General features: G+C 38.8%; 1 protein-coding gene across 1 annotated transcript; it reads left to right on the top strand.

Annotated features, from left to right (window-relative positions):
• The first annotated feature begins 787 nt into the window (after positions 1–787).
• LOC110161186 (ankyrin repeat and MYND domain-containing protein 2-like) lies at positions 788–17231 on the top strand. The gene is made up of 10 exons (XM_020925899.2): positions 788–854; positions 1933–1997; positions 5840–5978; positions 6103–6201; positions 7822–7982; positions 11765–11979; positions 13192–13327; positions 14544–14672; positions 15054–15174; positions 17053–17231. Exons 1-10 carry the CDS (start codon positions 788–790, stop codon positions 17229–17231), a joined length of 1311 nt encoding a protein of 436 aa, XP_020781558.2.
• The last annotated feature ends 1402 nt before the right edge of the window (positions 17232–18633 follow it).

Genomic DNA, 18633 nt, shown 5'->3' with positions numbered 1-18633 from the left:
ATGTGGTTGCTGAAGACTCTCAAAGCACCAAACTGTGGTCATGATTCAGTCTGTCATGTCAGTCTGAGCCATCGTCTCCATCCACACATACACCACATTCATATTAGGAAAGGTGAATGAAGTGTCTTGCCTGAGGACACAATGACAGAACTTGGTACAAGCTGGAATCGTTCCTCTGACTTTTGAGTTGGGAGACCACTGCTCCAACCACTGAGCCACTGCCAGAGGTCAGCACTCGACTCAGCAGAGATTAATGTTTCGATGAGTCGACAAGTCAGAAGATGATTTCTCTTGAACTTAAAAGACTTTCTAAAAACATCATGAGCCAAATAAAGACTGAAATCTGGTCTCTAAGGCTTTACGAATAAAGTGCATTATTGATGAAAATTAGAAAGTGTTTACATTATGTCTAAAAAAGTAGAGCTTTGAATCCTTGTGTGTGTTACATATTCTACTAAAATGAACACTTCATGCTCAACAACACTATAAAAATAATCTTTGTAGAGTGATCTCAATGGACAACTGACAAAAAAAAAGCTCTATAAGCTGCAGAGTTGTCTTCCTGATCTCTCCGCTTCACAAAATCCCACATTTCAAGACATTTCTAGGACCTTAAACACATATCTTGCATAAATGTACCTGTTACACAAAAGACGAGGGTCACGTGACACGGCAGTCTCGATCCTGATTGGTGGAGGGTGCACCTGTAACCACGGCGATCCGAGCGGAGAGGATGATAGAGGCTGGAGCCGGAGCGGGACGGAGTCAGAGGCTTTAGGACACGGACATGGCCGCCCCACAGAAAGGAGACTTGTCTGCAGCCGAGAGGAAGATGCTACAGGTGATCGCCGCCGGTAAGAGCTCGTTTAAAATATTACACCAAAAGAATTTAATGTTATAAAGACGAGAGAAACTTGTTCATACTGACACAAGTTTAAGATTAAGCTCAGAGTGTAAAAACAGGCCTAAATAATGAAATAAATAGCCAAATACTGATGGATGCTGAATCAAATATAGTATCCATCAATAGTCTTGACACGATACTAAAATTTCAAACTCGATTTCGATTCTAAGGAATAGATTTCATACTCAATATTGATTCTGGTACCACGATAATAATAAAAACACTCTTTCTTTAGACGATAGAATGTGATTTTCAACATTAAATTGTAATATTTTCTTTTCTCTTCCTATTTGAGCCAATATTGACTTTTAAAAAAAATGATAAAAATAGATGAAGGTCTTGGTTTTGAAAAGGTAAAACTAGTTAAACATTTTTAAATTGTGACGAGACTATCTTAACAGTAATACAAATGTTTCAAACCACTCAGAAATGTACTTATAAATGTCTAATATATAGTAAAAATGTGAGTTGTTTAATCTTGCATATCTTCTACTTTGGTATTTTAGTTATTTGTTTATTCTGTACGAGATAAGCTTCACTGGTAAATCAATATTTATAAGTAAATCAGTAAGTCAGTAAGTAAGTAAATAAGTAAGTATTTTATTTATATAGCGCTTTTCACAAACATTTGTCACAAAAACGCTTTAAATTTGGTTGGAATAGTGTTTTGAGTTAAGCTTTTTGGGTTTTTTTTTTGCCTCTTCCAGCACGTACTTTTTTATCTAGTGTGTTTTATTTTATTGCTCTGTTCTATACTTGCAAAATAAATAAATAAATAAAATTAAATAAAAGTATTATTTGCAACAGATTAAGCCAGGAGTGCCACAGCTATCTTGATATAAATATAAAAAAGAAAACTAAATATTTTCATTTATTTATTTAGAATACTGGATTTATTGTAATTTGATCAAATACTGGTAGGATTACTTTGCTTTGGGTCATTTTATTCTGTTATATTCATTGATAAATCTCTCATATCGCTCATGGTTTGTAACGTAACCTGAGTTCTATGATGTTGTCGTGTGCAGGTGACGTACACGAGGCGGCGCAGCTGCTGGCGAGCAACGAAGTGAGAATCAACTGCTTAGACGAGGTACAGTCCAACTCAAATCTATTTAAAATGTATTTATAAACACTGTTGGGCAAGTTACTTCAAAACTCTAATGTGTAATTTATGACTTGTTACTGTCATTTGTTAAAGTAATTTGTTACATTATAATATTACTGTGTTTAAAATGTAAAATATTACACGACTATTGCAGCACTTTAAGTTATTCTCAACAAAATAACTGAGAAAATGCAGAACTGTTACGCCGTATATGGACTAAACCAGGACTAAACTAGAACTGAACCAGGACTAAACCAGGTCTAATACAGAACTGAACCAGAGCTGAACCCGGACTGAACCCGGACTAAACCAGAGCTGAACCCAGACTGAACCCGGGCTAAACCAGGATTAAACCACGATTAAACCACGATTAAACAAGATCTAAAGCAGGTCTAAACCAGGACTAAACCAGGACTAAACCAGGACTAAACCAGGACTAAACCAGGTCTAAACCAGGACTAAACCAGGACTAAACAGGACTAAAACCAGGACTAAACCAGGACTAAACCAGGACTAAACCAGGACTAAACCAGGACTAAACCAGGACTAAACCAGGTCTAAACCAGGACTAAAACCAGGACAAAACCAGGACAAAACCAGGTCTAAACCAGGTCTAAACCAGGACTAAACCAGGACTAAACCAGGTCTAAACCAGGTCTAAACCAGGACTAAAACCAGGTCTAAACCAGGACTAAACCAGGACTAAACCAGGTCTAAACCAGGACTAAACCAGGTCTAAACCAGGTCTAAACCAGGACTAATCTTGGACTAGGACGTGAGAGCAGAGTGTCCGCAAAGCTCCATCGGGCGTCGGCTGCTCTTCGCCCCGAGGAGCGTGGAGTTCTGTGTCGGTCCTTTCGCCCACGGTCACCCGACGGTCTACGCAGTAATTCATTACTTTTATAACGCATTACTCCCAACACTGTTTATAAACTTATTTTTAATTCTTATAAATAGTTGATCATAATTAAAGCATCTGTAAGTAGCTTGATTAATGATCGGCTGCAGGGACTGGGGTTTAGATTCAATAAAGTTTCAGAAACTGGGATTGAATTAAGGCTCTTTCGGCTCATCATAAACACCAAAACAACAAAAATATACCGTTCCAAACTTGACCATCATGTCCAATGTTTTTGTAATTAAGAATAAATCAGCATTACGATTGTTCCCATTAAAACCTGAACTGAATATGTATATTTACCTCGTATTTGGCAAGGCAAGTTTATTTGTATAGCAGCACAATTTGTACACAAATTAGTTCAAAGTGCTTTACAGAATAAGAAATACATTAAAATCACAATAAAAACAAATCAAAACATAAATAATCATCATAAAATTAAAAAGAGACAGAGACATGAAACGTAGTCTAACATTTAAAAGTGCTTAGAATGTTATTTCTTCTTGTAGTTTGCACCAAAACAGAGCAAAGGATCATGGTCTATGTAGTTCCCTCTGTTTTTTTTAAAGCACTATAAGCAAATAAACTCGTGAATCGATAGATTGCGATGGCCCATGATATTACTGAGAGACTTTTGACGATACGATGTCACAATCTTTTGGTTAATGTTACACCGCTGCTAATAATAATTCTATCTGATGTGAGTTTGTTCATGCGGAGAGAGCGTGGCTGGTGTGTGCAGCATCTGTTCTCCTGTGGCACAGATGGACCAGACTCTTGAGTGGTCCACCCAGTCCTTGAAGGTGTTTGATAATAACCGGAGCGCTAAATGTAGCCCGCAGCCCTCGTCCCTGTCACTGTCAGGTGTTAGACGCCGGCATAATAGCACCCCCCCCCACCCGCAAACATGACGCTAACAAACAATAAACCTGTGTCATTAGGGTGAAAACCAGTGCTGGGAAGGTGACTTTTAAAATGTATTCCCCTACAGATTACAGATTACATACCCCAGAATGGAGTTTGTAATGTAATCCATTAAATTACTTAAAGTGAGTAATGTAATCTGAATACTTTGGATTACTTGATTTGCTGTAGAGAAGCAAAGACGAGGAAATCTTCACATAAGAAGTTTTGTCTGCTACAAGAAAATAAAAAGCCCAGACTTTACTGAACCAACTTAAAAATATTATTGATAAAAGACAAGGAGACACGGTCAGCGCGGCATGGTTTAGTCCTGTTAAATCCTGTTTTAGACCTGTTTTAGTCCTGGTTTAGACCTGGTTTAGACCTGTTTTAGTCTTGGTTTAGTCCTGGTTTAGACCTGGTTTAGACCTGGTTTAGTCCTGGTTTAGACCTGGTTTAGACCTGTTTTAGTCTTGGTTTAGTCCTGGTTTAGACCTGGTTTTAGTCCTGGTTTAGTCCTGGTTTAGACCTGATTTAGACCTGCTTTAGACCTGCTTTAGTCCTGGTTTAGTCCTGGTTTTAGTTTTGCTTTAGTCCTGGTTTAGACCTGGTTTTAGTCCTGGTTTAGTCCTGGTTTAGACCTGGTTTAGACCTGGTTTAGACCTGGTTTTAATCCTGCTTTAGTCCTGCTTTAGACCTGGTTTTAGACCTGGTTTAGTGTCCGGCAATGAGTGGAATTACCGAAAAAAAAAAAAAGAAAAGAAAAAAGGAATATAGTCCAAAATGTGAAAACAGGAAAATCCTGCCATGTAATCCATTTATTTCAACAAAGTAACTGTAATCCAATTACCTCTCACTGAAACAGTAACTGTAACTGAATACAGTTACTCATAATTTGTACTCTGATTACATAACTCCGGTACATGTAATCTGTTACTCCCAACACTGGTGACAAAACGTCCCTATTGATCGGGGACGGTCCCAGTTTTGAGTCCTGTGTCCCCTGTCCCAGCAGATTTATACAAAACCAGTGATTTGTCAAAGTTTTATACAAGAAATGTCCCTACTTTTGACAAATTTGATCCTTCCTAACAATAAAGAGAGGCATAAATTGTGATTTGTTTAAGTAAAATACAGAAAAGCTGCTTAAAAATTACCAAAACACAGAGAAAATGTGACTATACTGACTCACATGTTTGTCATGATTGGGCCGAGTGCAGAACAATTCTCTTTAATTATGAACTTGTTTCCATGTTTTTATTTTGAAAATCTTATCATGTTATGTGTCTTGTAACTTATAATATGACCTGTCATGATAAATATTAGATTAAACTTAAATAAATGATGGAAAAGTCATTGAGGGCTATTTTTATTGTGGGGATTGTAATCACTTGAGAAGACAGTCATTTTTGAAATAAATTATAACTAAATGCTTTGGAAATGTTAGAATACATTGCATCTTTCAGCTTTATTTATTAAATGTAAAATTAAAAATTGCCTACACAGAAGACAAACCAGCTAAAGTTAACATTCAACGAGATTAACATTAAGTGTTAATACTACTAATAATAATATATTATTGATCTTGGAAACTAAATTTCCTGTTCCACTAAATAAATCCAGACTAAAACTTAAAAGACTTTTTAAAACTTTGCTAAAAATAGTGAGACATTCAGCTGATTCTTTACTTTGGCACTTTGGTACTTTTAATTCTTTAAAGATATTAGAGCGTTGTTTGGTCATGTGGAATATTGAGAGGATTTTTCATCATTCAAGAAATAATATTTTGTTTTTAATTGGTAAGTGTTTACCCTGCTATATTTTAGAAAATTTAGAAAAAATGGCACTAGAGGTCTATAATCCTGTCTGATTAAGGCATCTGTATGTCACCTGCACACTTATGCACACTAATTAATGATTTTTTAAATTTCTCATTCTGATAATCTGTGGAGTTCAGTTGTTGTGTCCCTGAGCAAGACATTGTGATGAAAACTTGCGCTGATTTCCCTTCGCTGTGTCCCGACAGAACGGTATGACTCCTCTGATGCACGCGGCGTACAAAGGAAAGGCCGATATGTGTCGCCTGCTGCTGCAGCACGGAGCCGACGTCAACTGTAACCAGCACGAGTACGGATACACAGCGCTCATGTTCGCAGGCCTCTCAGGTGATAACGAATAAATAAAAGAATAATAATGCACTCAATTTATAAAGCACTTTTTGGACACTCAAAATCACTTTACACTATTTCTAAAACTAGTCTAAAACCGTATTGTTTTGTTTGTCCACAGGGAAGACAGACATCACCTCCATGATGCTGGACGCAGGAGCAGAAATCGACCTGGTCAACTCTGTGGGTCGGACCGCAGCACAAATGGCGGCTTTTGTCGGTGAGAATCATTTATTTTTATTGGTGCAAAGGAAAGATGCTGCTGCAGTGAAATTTCATTAGTGGGACTTAACACCTAAAGTTTGCCCATAACTGCATTTCCAATAGTGCGTGACTGTCCATATTAAGGTCGCAAAAAAAAAAAAAAAAAAAAAGACAAAATGAGTTGTCTAAGTCCAAAAACTCTGAACTTTGGTGTCAACACAAAACACAAACTTCCACTAATTTTCTTCAGATTCACTCACAGAGCACGTGTGTCCTCCCTGAAAGTCCTGATGCCCAAAGTTCAGAGTTTTTGGACCAAACTAATTTGAACTGGAGCTCATTTTCATGTAAAGTTATTATTATTATTTTTTTAAGAATTTGGAAAGTCACATATGTTACACTTCATGAATAACAGGACCTGAAGGACTAAAGAAGATTCGATTTAGTGTTTAGTTCTATTTTAGTTTATATTCACTTTTATTATGAAGTATTTCTAATCTATTATCAGACGCTTTAGATCAACCAATAAACTAAAAAAACAACAAAAAAAAAAAACAAAAACAATATATGACACGACACTGTAAAGAAGCATTTACTACTACTACAACAACTACTACTATTACTACAAGTCACAACTACAAGTACTACAACTACTACAACTACTATTACTACTACAACAACTTACAGCTACTACAACTCCTGCAACTACTACTACAACTATTACAAGTACAACTACTACAACAACTTACAACTAGTACAACTACTACTACAACTATTACAACTACCAGAACAACTGCTACAACTACATCTACTACTGCAACTACAACAACTACTACAACTACAACAACTACTACAACTACAACAACTACTACAACTACTACAACAACTACTACTATTACTACAAGTAACAACTACAAGTACTACAACTACTACAACTACTATTACTACTACAACAACTTACAGCTACTACAACTCCTGCAACTACTACTACAACTATTACAAGTACAACTACTACAACAACTTACAACTAGTACAACTACTACTACAACTATTACAACTACCAGAACAACTACTACAACTACATCTATTACTACAACTACTACAACTACTACAACTACATCTACTACTACTACAACTACATCTACTACTACTACAACTACAACTACTACAACTACATCTACTACTATTACAACTACATCTACTACTACTACAACTACAACTACTACAACTACTACAACTACTAAAACAACAGCTTACAACTAGTACAACTACTACTACAACTATTACAACTACCAGAACAACTACTACAACTACATCTACTACTACAACTACTACAACTACTACAAACTACAACAACTACTACAACTACTAGAACTACTACTACTACTTCTACAACTATTACAACAACTACTACTACTACAACTACTTCTACAACTACTACAACTACTACAGCTACAACAACCACTACAACTACAACAACTACTACAACTACTAGAACTACTACTACTACTTCTACAACTATTACAACAACAACTACTACTACTACTACAACTTCTTCTACAACTACTACAACTACTACAACTACTACAACTACTACGAGTATCAGTAGGAGTGTGACCTGGTGTGTGTGCTCCAGGTCAGCACGACTGTGTGACTGTCATCAACAACTTCTTCTCGCGGGCGCGTCTGGAGTATTACACCAGGCCCCAGGGGGTGGAAACTGAGCCCATGCTGCCCCCCCGACTGGCAGAACCTCTGCACAAGATCATCATGACCACCAACCTGAACCCCGTCAAGGTACGACCCGACTACACCCACCACCCACACCGAACCCCGTCAAGGTACGACCCAACTACACCCACCACCCACACCAAACCCCGTCAAGGTACGACCCGACTACACCCACCACCCACACCGAACCCCGTCAAGGTACGACCCAACTACACCCACCACCCACACCAAACCCCGTCAAGGTACGACCCGACTACACCCACCACCCACACCGAACCCCGTCAAGGTACGACCCAACTACACCCACCACCCACACCAAACCCCGTCAAGGTACGACCCAACTACACCCACCACCCACACCGAACCCCGTCAAGGTACGACCCAACTACACCCACCACCCACACCGACCAAACCCCGTCAAGGTACGACCCAACTACACCCACCACCCACACCGAACCCCGTCAAGGTACGACCCAACTACACCCACACCGAACCCCGTCAAGGTACGACCCAACTACACCCACACCAAACCCCGTCAAGGTACGACCCAACTACACCCACACCAAACCCCGTCAAGGTACGACCCAACTACACCCACCACCCACACCGAACCCCGTCAAGGTACGACCCAACTACACCCACACCAAACCCCGTCAAGGTACGACCCAACTACACCCACACCAAACCCCGTCAAGGTACGACCCAACTACACCCACACCAAACCTCGGCGCTGTGCTGCAAATGGGGCCATGGTTATCAGTTCAAGAAAAAAAAAAAGAAGATAGGCTCTATTCACACTTACATCACAAACCAGAAAGACATTTGAAAACATGCGATGTTCATGGTAGTAAGTCTGACTAAATCTAGGAAAAATAAGAAAATGGCCGAGTTTTCTTCTTGGACTTACCTGTGCACTGGTCCAGGTCTTCATTACTGTCCAGTTTGTAGATGTTTTCAGTTAATATCCCGTCACTTTTCACCCCCTGAAAGAGAATTAAACATTAAAGGGCCCATATTAGGCTTTATGATATAAATTATAATGTTCTTTTGTCATCATAAACATGGAGTTGTGTTTTGTTTCATTCACAAGTTTAAAACACAAATCCTGCATATTCTCTCAAACAGAAAACACTCAATATTCTGTTCCATCTTGTGATGTCGTGTGGAAATACAAGAAGTGCTCCACTGTGTTTTTAAACTCCATACACCTTCACTAGAATCATTTGGTTGATTTCAGCTCTGGAATTACTGTGGCACCAGATATTCCCACTAGTCTCCCATCCAAGTCCTGACCAGGCCCGGCCCTGCTGAGCTTCTGTGATCTGTTGGGATCACGCTTTGACAAATTGGCCGACATAAGATAGTCTTTATACAGTAACATATAACTTACAAGTCCAATATATTGACTTCTGTATTAACATTTAGCTTATTACAATTCTTGCTCAGTTCTGGGACCAAACACCTAAACTCGGCCCAAAACCAATTTTAAATCCAATGCCGCTAAACCGGGCAGAACCTGGAGGAATAAAAGGGAGAGTGAAAGGGGGGTTCTGGAGGAGAGTGTCTAACAGGTCTCCACGCTTCAAACTCCGCCCCTATCGCCAGGTGATTGTATGAAAAACACCTGTCTGTAATCAGAGTACAGTAATCCTGCGTGATGTCACATAGTACTTGAAATTGTAGTGACCACTGGAAGCAGCACAGATTCAGTTTCCGACCAGAAAGCTGCTAATTTACCTAGTTCACACTAAATTAACCAAAAAAAGAAACTAGAAACAGTAGATAATGTCATTAAAAAATAAATGTACAGACTTTAGTTCCAAAAAAATCAGATTTAATGTTTAGTTGCGCTTTATATTTCGCGTGACCTTAAGCACAGAAGTTGGGCTTGGTTTTTCCAGTGCTTTCTGAATTCCAGAGAGGCCCCCGCTGTAACACTCCACAGGTCTAAATATATCTGAATGAGTGGGACAGGAGGGTCGAGTTACAGAGGCGGACATCAGCGATCATGTAGTTTACTAGAGCAAGATATTAATATAAGCTCACATGTTTACAAGGCAAAGCTCCAGGGACAGATGCAGGAATTAGTCAAGTCCACAAAGCTCTTGTTCTTTCTACACTTGTTACTCATTATGTTTTGGAGGGAAAACACGTGTAGTAAAAGCAAAAAAAAAAAAGGTCTGGGGTCCACGAGAAGTAGGACACGTCTCCGTTTTACTTATTTCTTATTGTTCTTATTGTGATCACCACAGACCAGTGTTGTTACTGTTCTCATGTAGGCAGGTCGCGATAACAAATTTTGAAGTATGATATATTACTGAAGTAAATACAGATGATAAACGATAATACTGAAACCAAAACATAAAGCAGAATTGTCCACAAAAAGTAAATTACAACTAGTAGAATAAGATAAGATAAGATAAGATAATCCTTTACATGGGAGAAATACATAACATGTTTTATCAAAAAAAACAGGACAACACAACACAAAGCAGCACATAAACAAACAAAACAAAGTAAATATACAGTATGACCACGAGTGAGCACCAACAACCCTTAAATTATCCTTAAAGGCCTTGCATTCTTCTGTTCTATTAATTATTGCACATTCCCTAAGCCTATGTGCAGTTTTAGTTATAATTATTGCAATTCCTTAGCCTATTCAGATTTAATTATTGCAATTCCTTAAGCCTATGTGTAGCTTTAATTGCACATTTACACCTATGTGCAGTTTTAGATATAAATTGCAATAATGTGCAGTTTTGATTGCACAATCCCTAAGCCTTTTATAATGCATCTTTAGAAATGAAATTTAGCAGTTCCATCCATCCATCTTCTTCCATCCACATATCCGGGGCCTGGTCGCGGGGGCAGCATTCTAAGCAGGGACTCCCAGACTTCTTTCACCCCAGACATTTTCTCCAGCTCCTCCGGGGGAACTCTGAGGTGTTCCCAGGCCAGTCAAGAGACATAGTCCCTCCAGCGTGTCCTGCGTCTTCCCTGGGGCCTCCTCCCGGTGAGACATGCCTGGAAAACCTTCTGAAGGAGGCGTCCAGGAGGCATCCGGAACAAATGCCCAAGCCTCAGTTGGCTCCTCTCGACGTGGAGGAGCAGCGGCTCTACTCCGAGCTCCTCCCGTGTGACTGAGCTCCTCACCCGATCTCTAAGGGAGCGCCCATCCACCCTGCGGAGGAAACTCATTTCGGCCGCTTGTTTCTCATTTCCGTGATCTTGTCCTTTTGTTCATTACCCAGAGCTCCTGACCATAGGTGGAGGAGGAACGTAGATTGACGGTAAATCGAGAGATTTGCGTTTCGGCTCAGCTCCTTCTTCACCACAACGGTTCGATACAGTTGCACCAAACCGCCTGTCAATCTTACGCTCCATCCTCCGCTCACTCATGAACAAGACCCTGGTTCCTGGTTAAATCCTGTTTTAGTCATCCTGGTTTTAGACCTGGTTTAGACCTTGTTTAGAACTGATTTTAGTCCTGGTTTCGTCCTGGTTTTAGTTCTGGTTTAGTCCTGGTTTTATTTCTGGTTTAGAGGCGTGGGAAACATGGGAGGAGGTGTGGTCCATGCGGCATGGTTTAGTCCTTGTTAAATCCAGTTTTAGTCCTGTTTAGAACTGATTTTAGACCTGGTTTAGACCTAGATAAGACATAATTTAGACCTGGTTTAGTCCTGGGTTAGAACTGATTTTAGTCCTGGTTTTAGTTCTGGTTTCTGATCATCACTTGAGTTATGTTCGTCTTATGTTTGCTCACCCCTTTCGTTAGTTAGTTTTCATTGACAAATACTCACCTCACCCTCTGACCCTCCTGTGCTCTCTGCTCTCTGCTGTTTCAGATCGTGCTGCTGGTGAAGGAGGAGCCGGCCCTGGTGGACCCCTGGGCTCTGCAGAAGTGCTCTCGGGTGATGGAGCTCCTGTGTGAACAGTGTGTGCAGCAGCAGGACGTGAACGAGGTGCTGGCCATGAAGATGCACTACCTCGGCTGTATCCTCAACAAGTGTCTGTCCTTCCTGCAGAACCGAGAGGACAGGCTGGACTCTCTGCTCCGGAGGTCAGACAACAGGGACACATGATTTTACTCAAAAGATATAAATATAAATAAAATATCGCAATATCAATATATCGTATCGTTTAATGTGATGATACAGTATTGATATAGTGGGCTGCTGTATCGATATATCACCAAGAGTATTTTTTGGTTTATTTTACTAAATTATTTTGTTACAGCGCTACAGTTTTGTTGTTTGTTTAGAGCACAGGTGTCAAACATAAGGCCCGGGGGCCAGATCCGGCCCTCCAAGACCTTTAATGTGGCCCTTGGGTGATTTTCTACTAAAATATTTCAATTATATTTCTATTAAAATATTGGCAATTTTCTGCGGTGCTGAGCATAGCAGCGTCTCTTAGTGTCTCTGTACGTGGCCCCTCCCACCAGAGCAGCACAAATGAAGACTTGTCTCTTTCCAAACGCTCTTAAAGGACGATCGTTTTGACTGTTGACCGTGACATCCTCATCAGAAAAATTTCCAGAATGAGAAAAGTGGAGCAAAGTGCAGGATTTCCAAGATAAATGGAATTATTCTTATTTACATACAAGTTCATGTTAAAACATTGTGTTGAAATTTAATTTTTCTTAAAGTTTCAGGTTGTTCATAATATTATAATATTTTGTAAAAGAAAGAGTTCATCAATTAAAAAAGATTTCTGTAATAGATTTGCATTTCTCTGCACAAATATTTGAACTTTATTATTTTTGGGGTTTATATGACATGAGTTTTCTGATCCGGCCCCTTTGGGATCAAAGTAGGTTGGATACGGCCCCCAGACCAAAATGAGTTTGACACCCCTGATTTAGAGGAAGGAAACTCATTTATGAAACACATTTGTTAGTTTCACTGTTTTGAAGATTAAAATGTTTGTTTTTCTTATGAACTTTGCAAAAGAAGTGGTTTAACAAAGACTTTTAGTATCACAGCCAGGATTTAGCCTTTATATTTAACTGAACTGTACTGAATCGATTTTAAATATTTAGTATCGAGAAATGTATCGTATTGGCAACTTCTTAATGATTCCCAGCCCTAAATAACATTATAACATAGATCAGAAAATAGTGTAATATGGGATTTTTTAAAAAGTAATGGTACCTCAATGATCTTTTGGTGTATTTCAGTGCAGTTGTAAAAAATCTATACAATTTTATTCCACTCTGATATTATTTTAGAATTACCTGTAAACTCATGTTCCTGTCCCTGTTTGGCTCCAGCCTCCTGAGGGGCAGAGACAGTGACGGCTTCCCTCAGTACCAGGAGAAGTTCATCCGAGACATCATCAAGAAGTTTCCGTACTGTGAGACCAACCTGCTTCAGGAGCTGGTGAGGAGCATAGCACCGGTAGAGATCGTAAGTTCAGAAGAAGCGCAGTCTGTAGCATGTATGCAACAACGAGGACATCTAGTGGTAGACAGGGGACACTACTGACCAAAGATGCTAGAATAATACAAATACATCTGTACTTGGTGGTTTTTAGATTCTATGTGCAGATGTCATTCTTACAGATGTGGCAGAGACAGATTTCCCCTTTGATTATTTGTACTTTTCCATGAAATATCCAAAAGATCCATGCACAAATGTTCAACCTGATCATTTGTGTTATTGACTACTCCCATTAACTTCTACTACTACATCTTCTAGTAATCAGGGGCCAGATTTCTCTTTTGATTTTATTGTTCTTTGTATCCAAAAGATTTCTTGGATCTGATCATTTCTGTTATTGACTAAACCCAAGAACTCACAAAAAAAAAAATAATTTTAACAATACACATTGTATCTGTGTGATTGTCGTTAGTAGTAGTGTAGTAGTAGTAGTAGTAATAGAAGTAATCGATATGATTATTATTAGTAGTAGTAGCAGTAGTAGTAGTAGTAATAAATATTATTGTCCTATAATGTTGTGACCAACTGAAAATCAACAATAAAGCCACAACATTCAGATTAACTGTGAATATTTGATTTGAAGTAAGTAAGTTTGTATTTATATTGTGCTTTCCACAGACATTTGTCACAAAGAGGCTTTACAGAACATTATTCATTCATTCCAGACCTGGTGGTGGTAAACTACTATTATAGCCACAGCTGCCCTGAGGCAGACAGACTGAAGGCAGCTGCCAATCGGAGCCACTGGTCCCTCCGACCACCACCATCACTCACACACACTCCACTTTCATACTGAGCAATGTGGGTGAAGTGTCTTGCCTAAGGACACAACAACAGTTTTTGTGACTGGCGCCTCCTGTGGCACCTGATTTTCCCAGTGTCTCCATCCAAGTCCTGACCAGGTCCGGCCTCTGAGCTTCTAAGATCAGATGGGATGTGGCTGTATTACAAATAATAATTCACAGATGAATGATGCTGGACTATTAACAGGAATAATTTGTGTTTACATTTATTTGTTTAGCTCCAGAACAAGGTTCACATTTGACTGTTCACCTGAATCTTTTAAAATAAAAAGTATTGTAGGGCACAACAGAACTGACTAGACGACTTAATACAATCATAGGTGACTAGTCAAATACTTAAACCTCGGGTTGTGAAATGTGTTTTTGCCTGTGTTTTCCAGGGAAATGACCCCACGGCGTTCGCGGTGCTGAGCCAGGCGCTCACCGGGCAGATGGCGTTTGTGGAGGGAGATTATTGTGTGACATGTGGAGAGAAGGGAGCGGACAAGAGGTGCTCCCTGTGTAAGGCTGTAAGTCCTGAAAAAAAAAGATGATTTATTCATAACTGTATTTTCTAACTTAAAAAGATCAAATAAATGAATGTTTTCCTGCCATTAGATAGATGGAAATATCATGCATTTGTCTTGACATACAGTAAATCTAAGAGTCTCACAGCTGTGATCAGAGCTCTTATCTTCACATGACCTCAGCACAATAATGAACTAAAGAAGAGGTTTCAAAATAACTGAGCCTAATTATTTATCTTAACACAAATATAAAGGCTTTAAAGGTTCATGATGCAACTATCTCCAAATTATGAACTTCAGACCCAGTTAGATAGAACAGAAGAGATGATTCGTTGCACTGGTTGCTCTTCTTACCTTCATGTCTCGTCCTGGTGGGGGGTTCAGGTGGTCTACTGCAGTCTGGCCTGTCAGAAGCTCCACTGGTTCACACATAAGAAGATGTGTGGCTCCATGCAGGACCCGGAGACCAAGGCACAGGACACGCCCAGGCTAAAGGAGCTCAAAGGTAACGTCCGGTTAACATGCCAACTTTTATTTTCATTGAGCAATGCATTTCTAATGTTAATTGATATTCAACATAGAGTGAGCAGACGTCCCTATTGACCCGGGACAGTCCCAGTTTTGAGCCCTGTGTCCCAGCAGATTTATCCAAAACCACTGATTTGTCCCAGTTTTATACAAGAAATGTCCCAGGTGTCCTTATTTTTGACCAATTTGATCCAAGCCAGGTCTAAACCAGGACTAAACCAAGACTAAACCAGGACTACATCAAGTTTACACCAGGTCTAAAATGGGGCTCTCACAATTTTTGACTAATCTGATCCCCACAACGGCATAAATTGTATAAATTGTATAAATTGTCGTTTGTTTGGTCAAATACAGAAAATGTATAGACATTTTATTCACAAATATCCCAGCCCTGGTGTGTCCCAGTTTAGATTTTTGATCATCTGGTCACCCTATATTCAGTGTCTCTTCATTTCTACAGCGAATTATGCATTTCAAATGCAAATGAAATGGACAATCATTTCAAATGAGTAAAACAAAAACTATTAGCATTTTGACTCCAGATGTTTTACCCACTCACCTTCATGTTCTTATCAGCAGCCAGTGTTGGGAAGGTGACTTTTAAAATGTAATCCACTACAGATTACAGATTACATACCCCAAAATGTAGTTTGTAACAGAATCCATTAAATTACTTAAGGTGAGTAACGTAAACTGAATACTTTGGATTACTTGATTTGATGTAGAGAAGCAAATACGAGGAAATCGTAACATAAGAAGTTTTGTCTGATAAAAGAAAATGAAAAGCAAAGACTTTACTGAACCAAATTAAAAACATTATTGATAGAAGAGGAGGAGACACGGTTCACGCAGCATGATTTAGTCCTGTTAAATCCTGTTAAATCCTGTTTTAGTCCTTGTTTTATTCCTGGTTTTAGTTCTGGTTTTAGTCCTAGATTAGACCTGGTTTAGTTCTGGTTTTAGTTCTGGTTTTAATCCTGGTTTTAGTTCTGGTTTAGCCCAAAATGTGAAAACAGGAAAATACCGCTATGTAATCCATTTATTTCAGCAAAGTAACTGTAATCCAATTACCACTCACTGAAACAGTAACTGTAACTGAATACAGTTACTCATAATTTGTACTCTGATTACATAACTCTGGTACATGTAATCTGTTACTCCCCAACACCGTCAGCAGCAGCACAGTGGTTTCTAAACAGACTCACAGTGAAACTTGTTAAAACTCTATAATATTACATTTACAACTTATTAAACTTTAAACTTACCAAGTTTATATCAACCAGACATCATCACAAAACCAAACCAAACAACTAACAGCAGGACTTACTCTGACCACAAGAGGGCGCTGTCCTGCTATAAAAGAAACTTCTCCAAGTAGAAATCAATTTGAAAACAGATTTTAATTTAGTTTTCTCTTTGTTTGCCATAGTTAGGTCTATTTGGTATTTAGTTATGATATGTTCACATAAATAATATCTATTTCTTTATTTTTTATTATTAAAGTAACTGTAGCCTGTGTAAAATTGTGATTATACATTTCAAAACCTTGACTTAACTGTGTGTCCCCAGATACAAGGGAAACGTTCCGAAAACATTGGACAGGATAGTTTGATGTTTTAGTGTTTTGAAAGTTGAAATCCTGAACAAGTCACGAGGCCTGACATGTCCACACTGAGAATGAGAAAAAACTAACAACACAACAAAACCAAAAAACAACTCATATGTGTCTTCTGTTTATCGCTGAATTACCTTGTTTCAAATCCCAATCCTGTTATTCTCTGACTGAGTTGAAGTGAACCAGTGCAGGTCTTCAGGGCTGTTCTCTGTGTTTATAAATTGTACCTTTTCTTTCCAGAGGACGAGAGCGACCTGGTGTTTGAGACGGCCAACTTCCTGCAGGAGCTGTGCATGAGAGCCGAGGAGAAGGTGGCTGCGGCGGGGGCTGTCCTCTGGAGCTGCTCGGGCGACCCTCCACCTCCTCTGAGGGACCCCCGCGACCCAGGGACTGACCCCCGACCTCTGACCCCTGACTGACCCCCAGCCCATCCACACGTTACACTGGCCTTAAAAGTTATAACAGTGTTCGCTCCATATGAATGTCTTACAGGATACAGACAGTGTTGGGGAGTAACAGATTACATGTACTGGCATAATAATCAGAGTACAAATTATGAGTAACTGTATTCAGTTACAGTTACTGTGAGTGGTAATTGGATTACAGTTACTTTGTTGAAATAAATGGATTACATAGCGGTATTTTCCTGTTTTCACATTTTGGGCTAAACCAGGACTAAAACCAGGACTAAAACCAGGACTAAAAGGACTAAACCAGGACTAAACTAGGACTAAAACCAGGACTAAAGCAGGACTAAAGCAGGACTAAACCAAGTCTAAACCATTACTAAACTAGGTCTAAACAATATGACACCTAACAATAGGTGGACATAATTTCAGGCAGCAGTGATCTCATATAAAAATCATTTCTCTATCAATAATATTTTTAATACGGTTAAGGAAAGACTGGTCTTTTTATTTTCTTTTAGCAGACAAAACTTCTTATGTTCAGATTTCCTCGTCTTTGCTTCTCTACAGTAAACAAATACCTGTTCATGGAGACTTGGACTCAACAGACAATTTGAAGAGAACAAACAAGAATTTTCAGGATGTGGTTGTTACATTCATGTCGTTTTAAAAAGCACGACAATATCAAGTAATCCAAAGTATTCAGATTACGTTACTCACTTTAAGTACCTTAATGGATTACGTTACAAACTACATTTTGGTGTATGTAATCTGGAATCTGTGGGGGAATACATTTTAAAAGTCACCTTCCCAACACTGGATACAGATGAATACGGATCTAAATGTGAATGAGAGTATTTGTTATATTATAATTCCAGACTGGTCTACTTCAAGGTCTTTTATTACAAACACTGTGGTCTTCATCTGACTGACAATAGTAGTCGATTTTTTTTATAGAGGTGCCAAATATCTCATTTTATATTGTATATTTTCTTAAAAATACCTACAAGCTTATAATATACACAATGAATCCAAATAAAATTCTCTATTCATCCTGCGTGTGTGTATATTTTTTCACATTGCAACATCATCTTCTGATTTACATTGTCCCAGTTTAAAGGAACTGTATGTAAGTTTTATTAAGTTTTAAATTTCATAAACTTGACCTATTTGTGCTACGAGGTAAATATTCAAATGAAACAGCATCTACTGAGAACTGTTTTGATGCTACTTTATTATTAATTACAAAAACATCTGACATAATTTATTTCCCATTTATTTATGTTTCTGATGTTTTGATTCTTAATAATAATAATTATCCAATCAGAAAGCAGAATGAGCCCCACGTGAGTCATTTATGCTGCCAGGTTCAATGCAAAAATCCAGTTGGTTTAAACCTAAAATGACTCTGATC

The sequence above is a fragment of the Boleophthalmus pectinirostris genome, unplaced genomic scaffold (assembly GCF_026225935.1).
Source record: "Boleophthalmus pectinirostris isolate CB_2022bp ecotype Guang Dong unplaced genomic scaffold, ASM2622593v1 HiC_scaffold_21, whole genome shotgun sequence".
Lineage (NCBI taxonomy): Eukaryota > Metazoa > Chordata > Actinopteri > Gobiiformes > Gobiidae > Boleophthalmus > Boleophthalmus pectinirostris.
The sequence above is the reverse complement of the archived record's forward strand: the minus strand, read 5'-3'. Positions and strand labels throughout refer to the sequence as shown.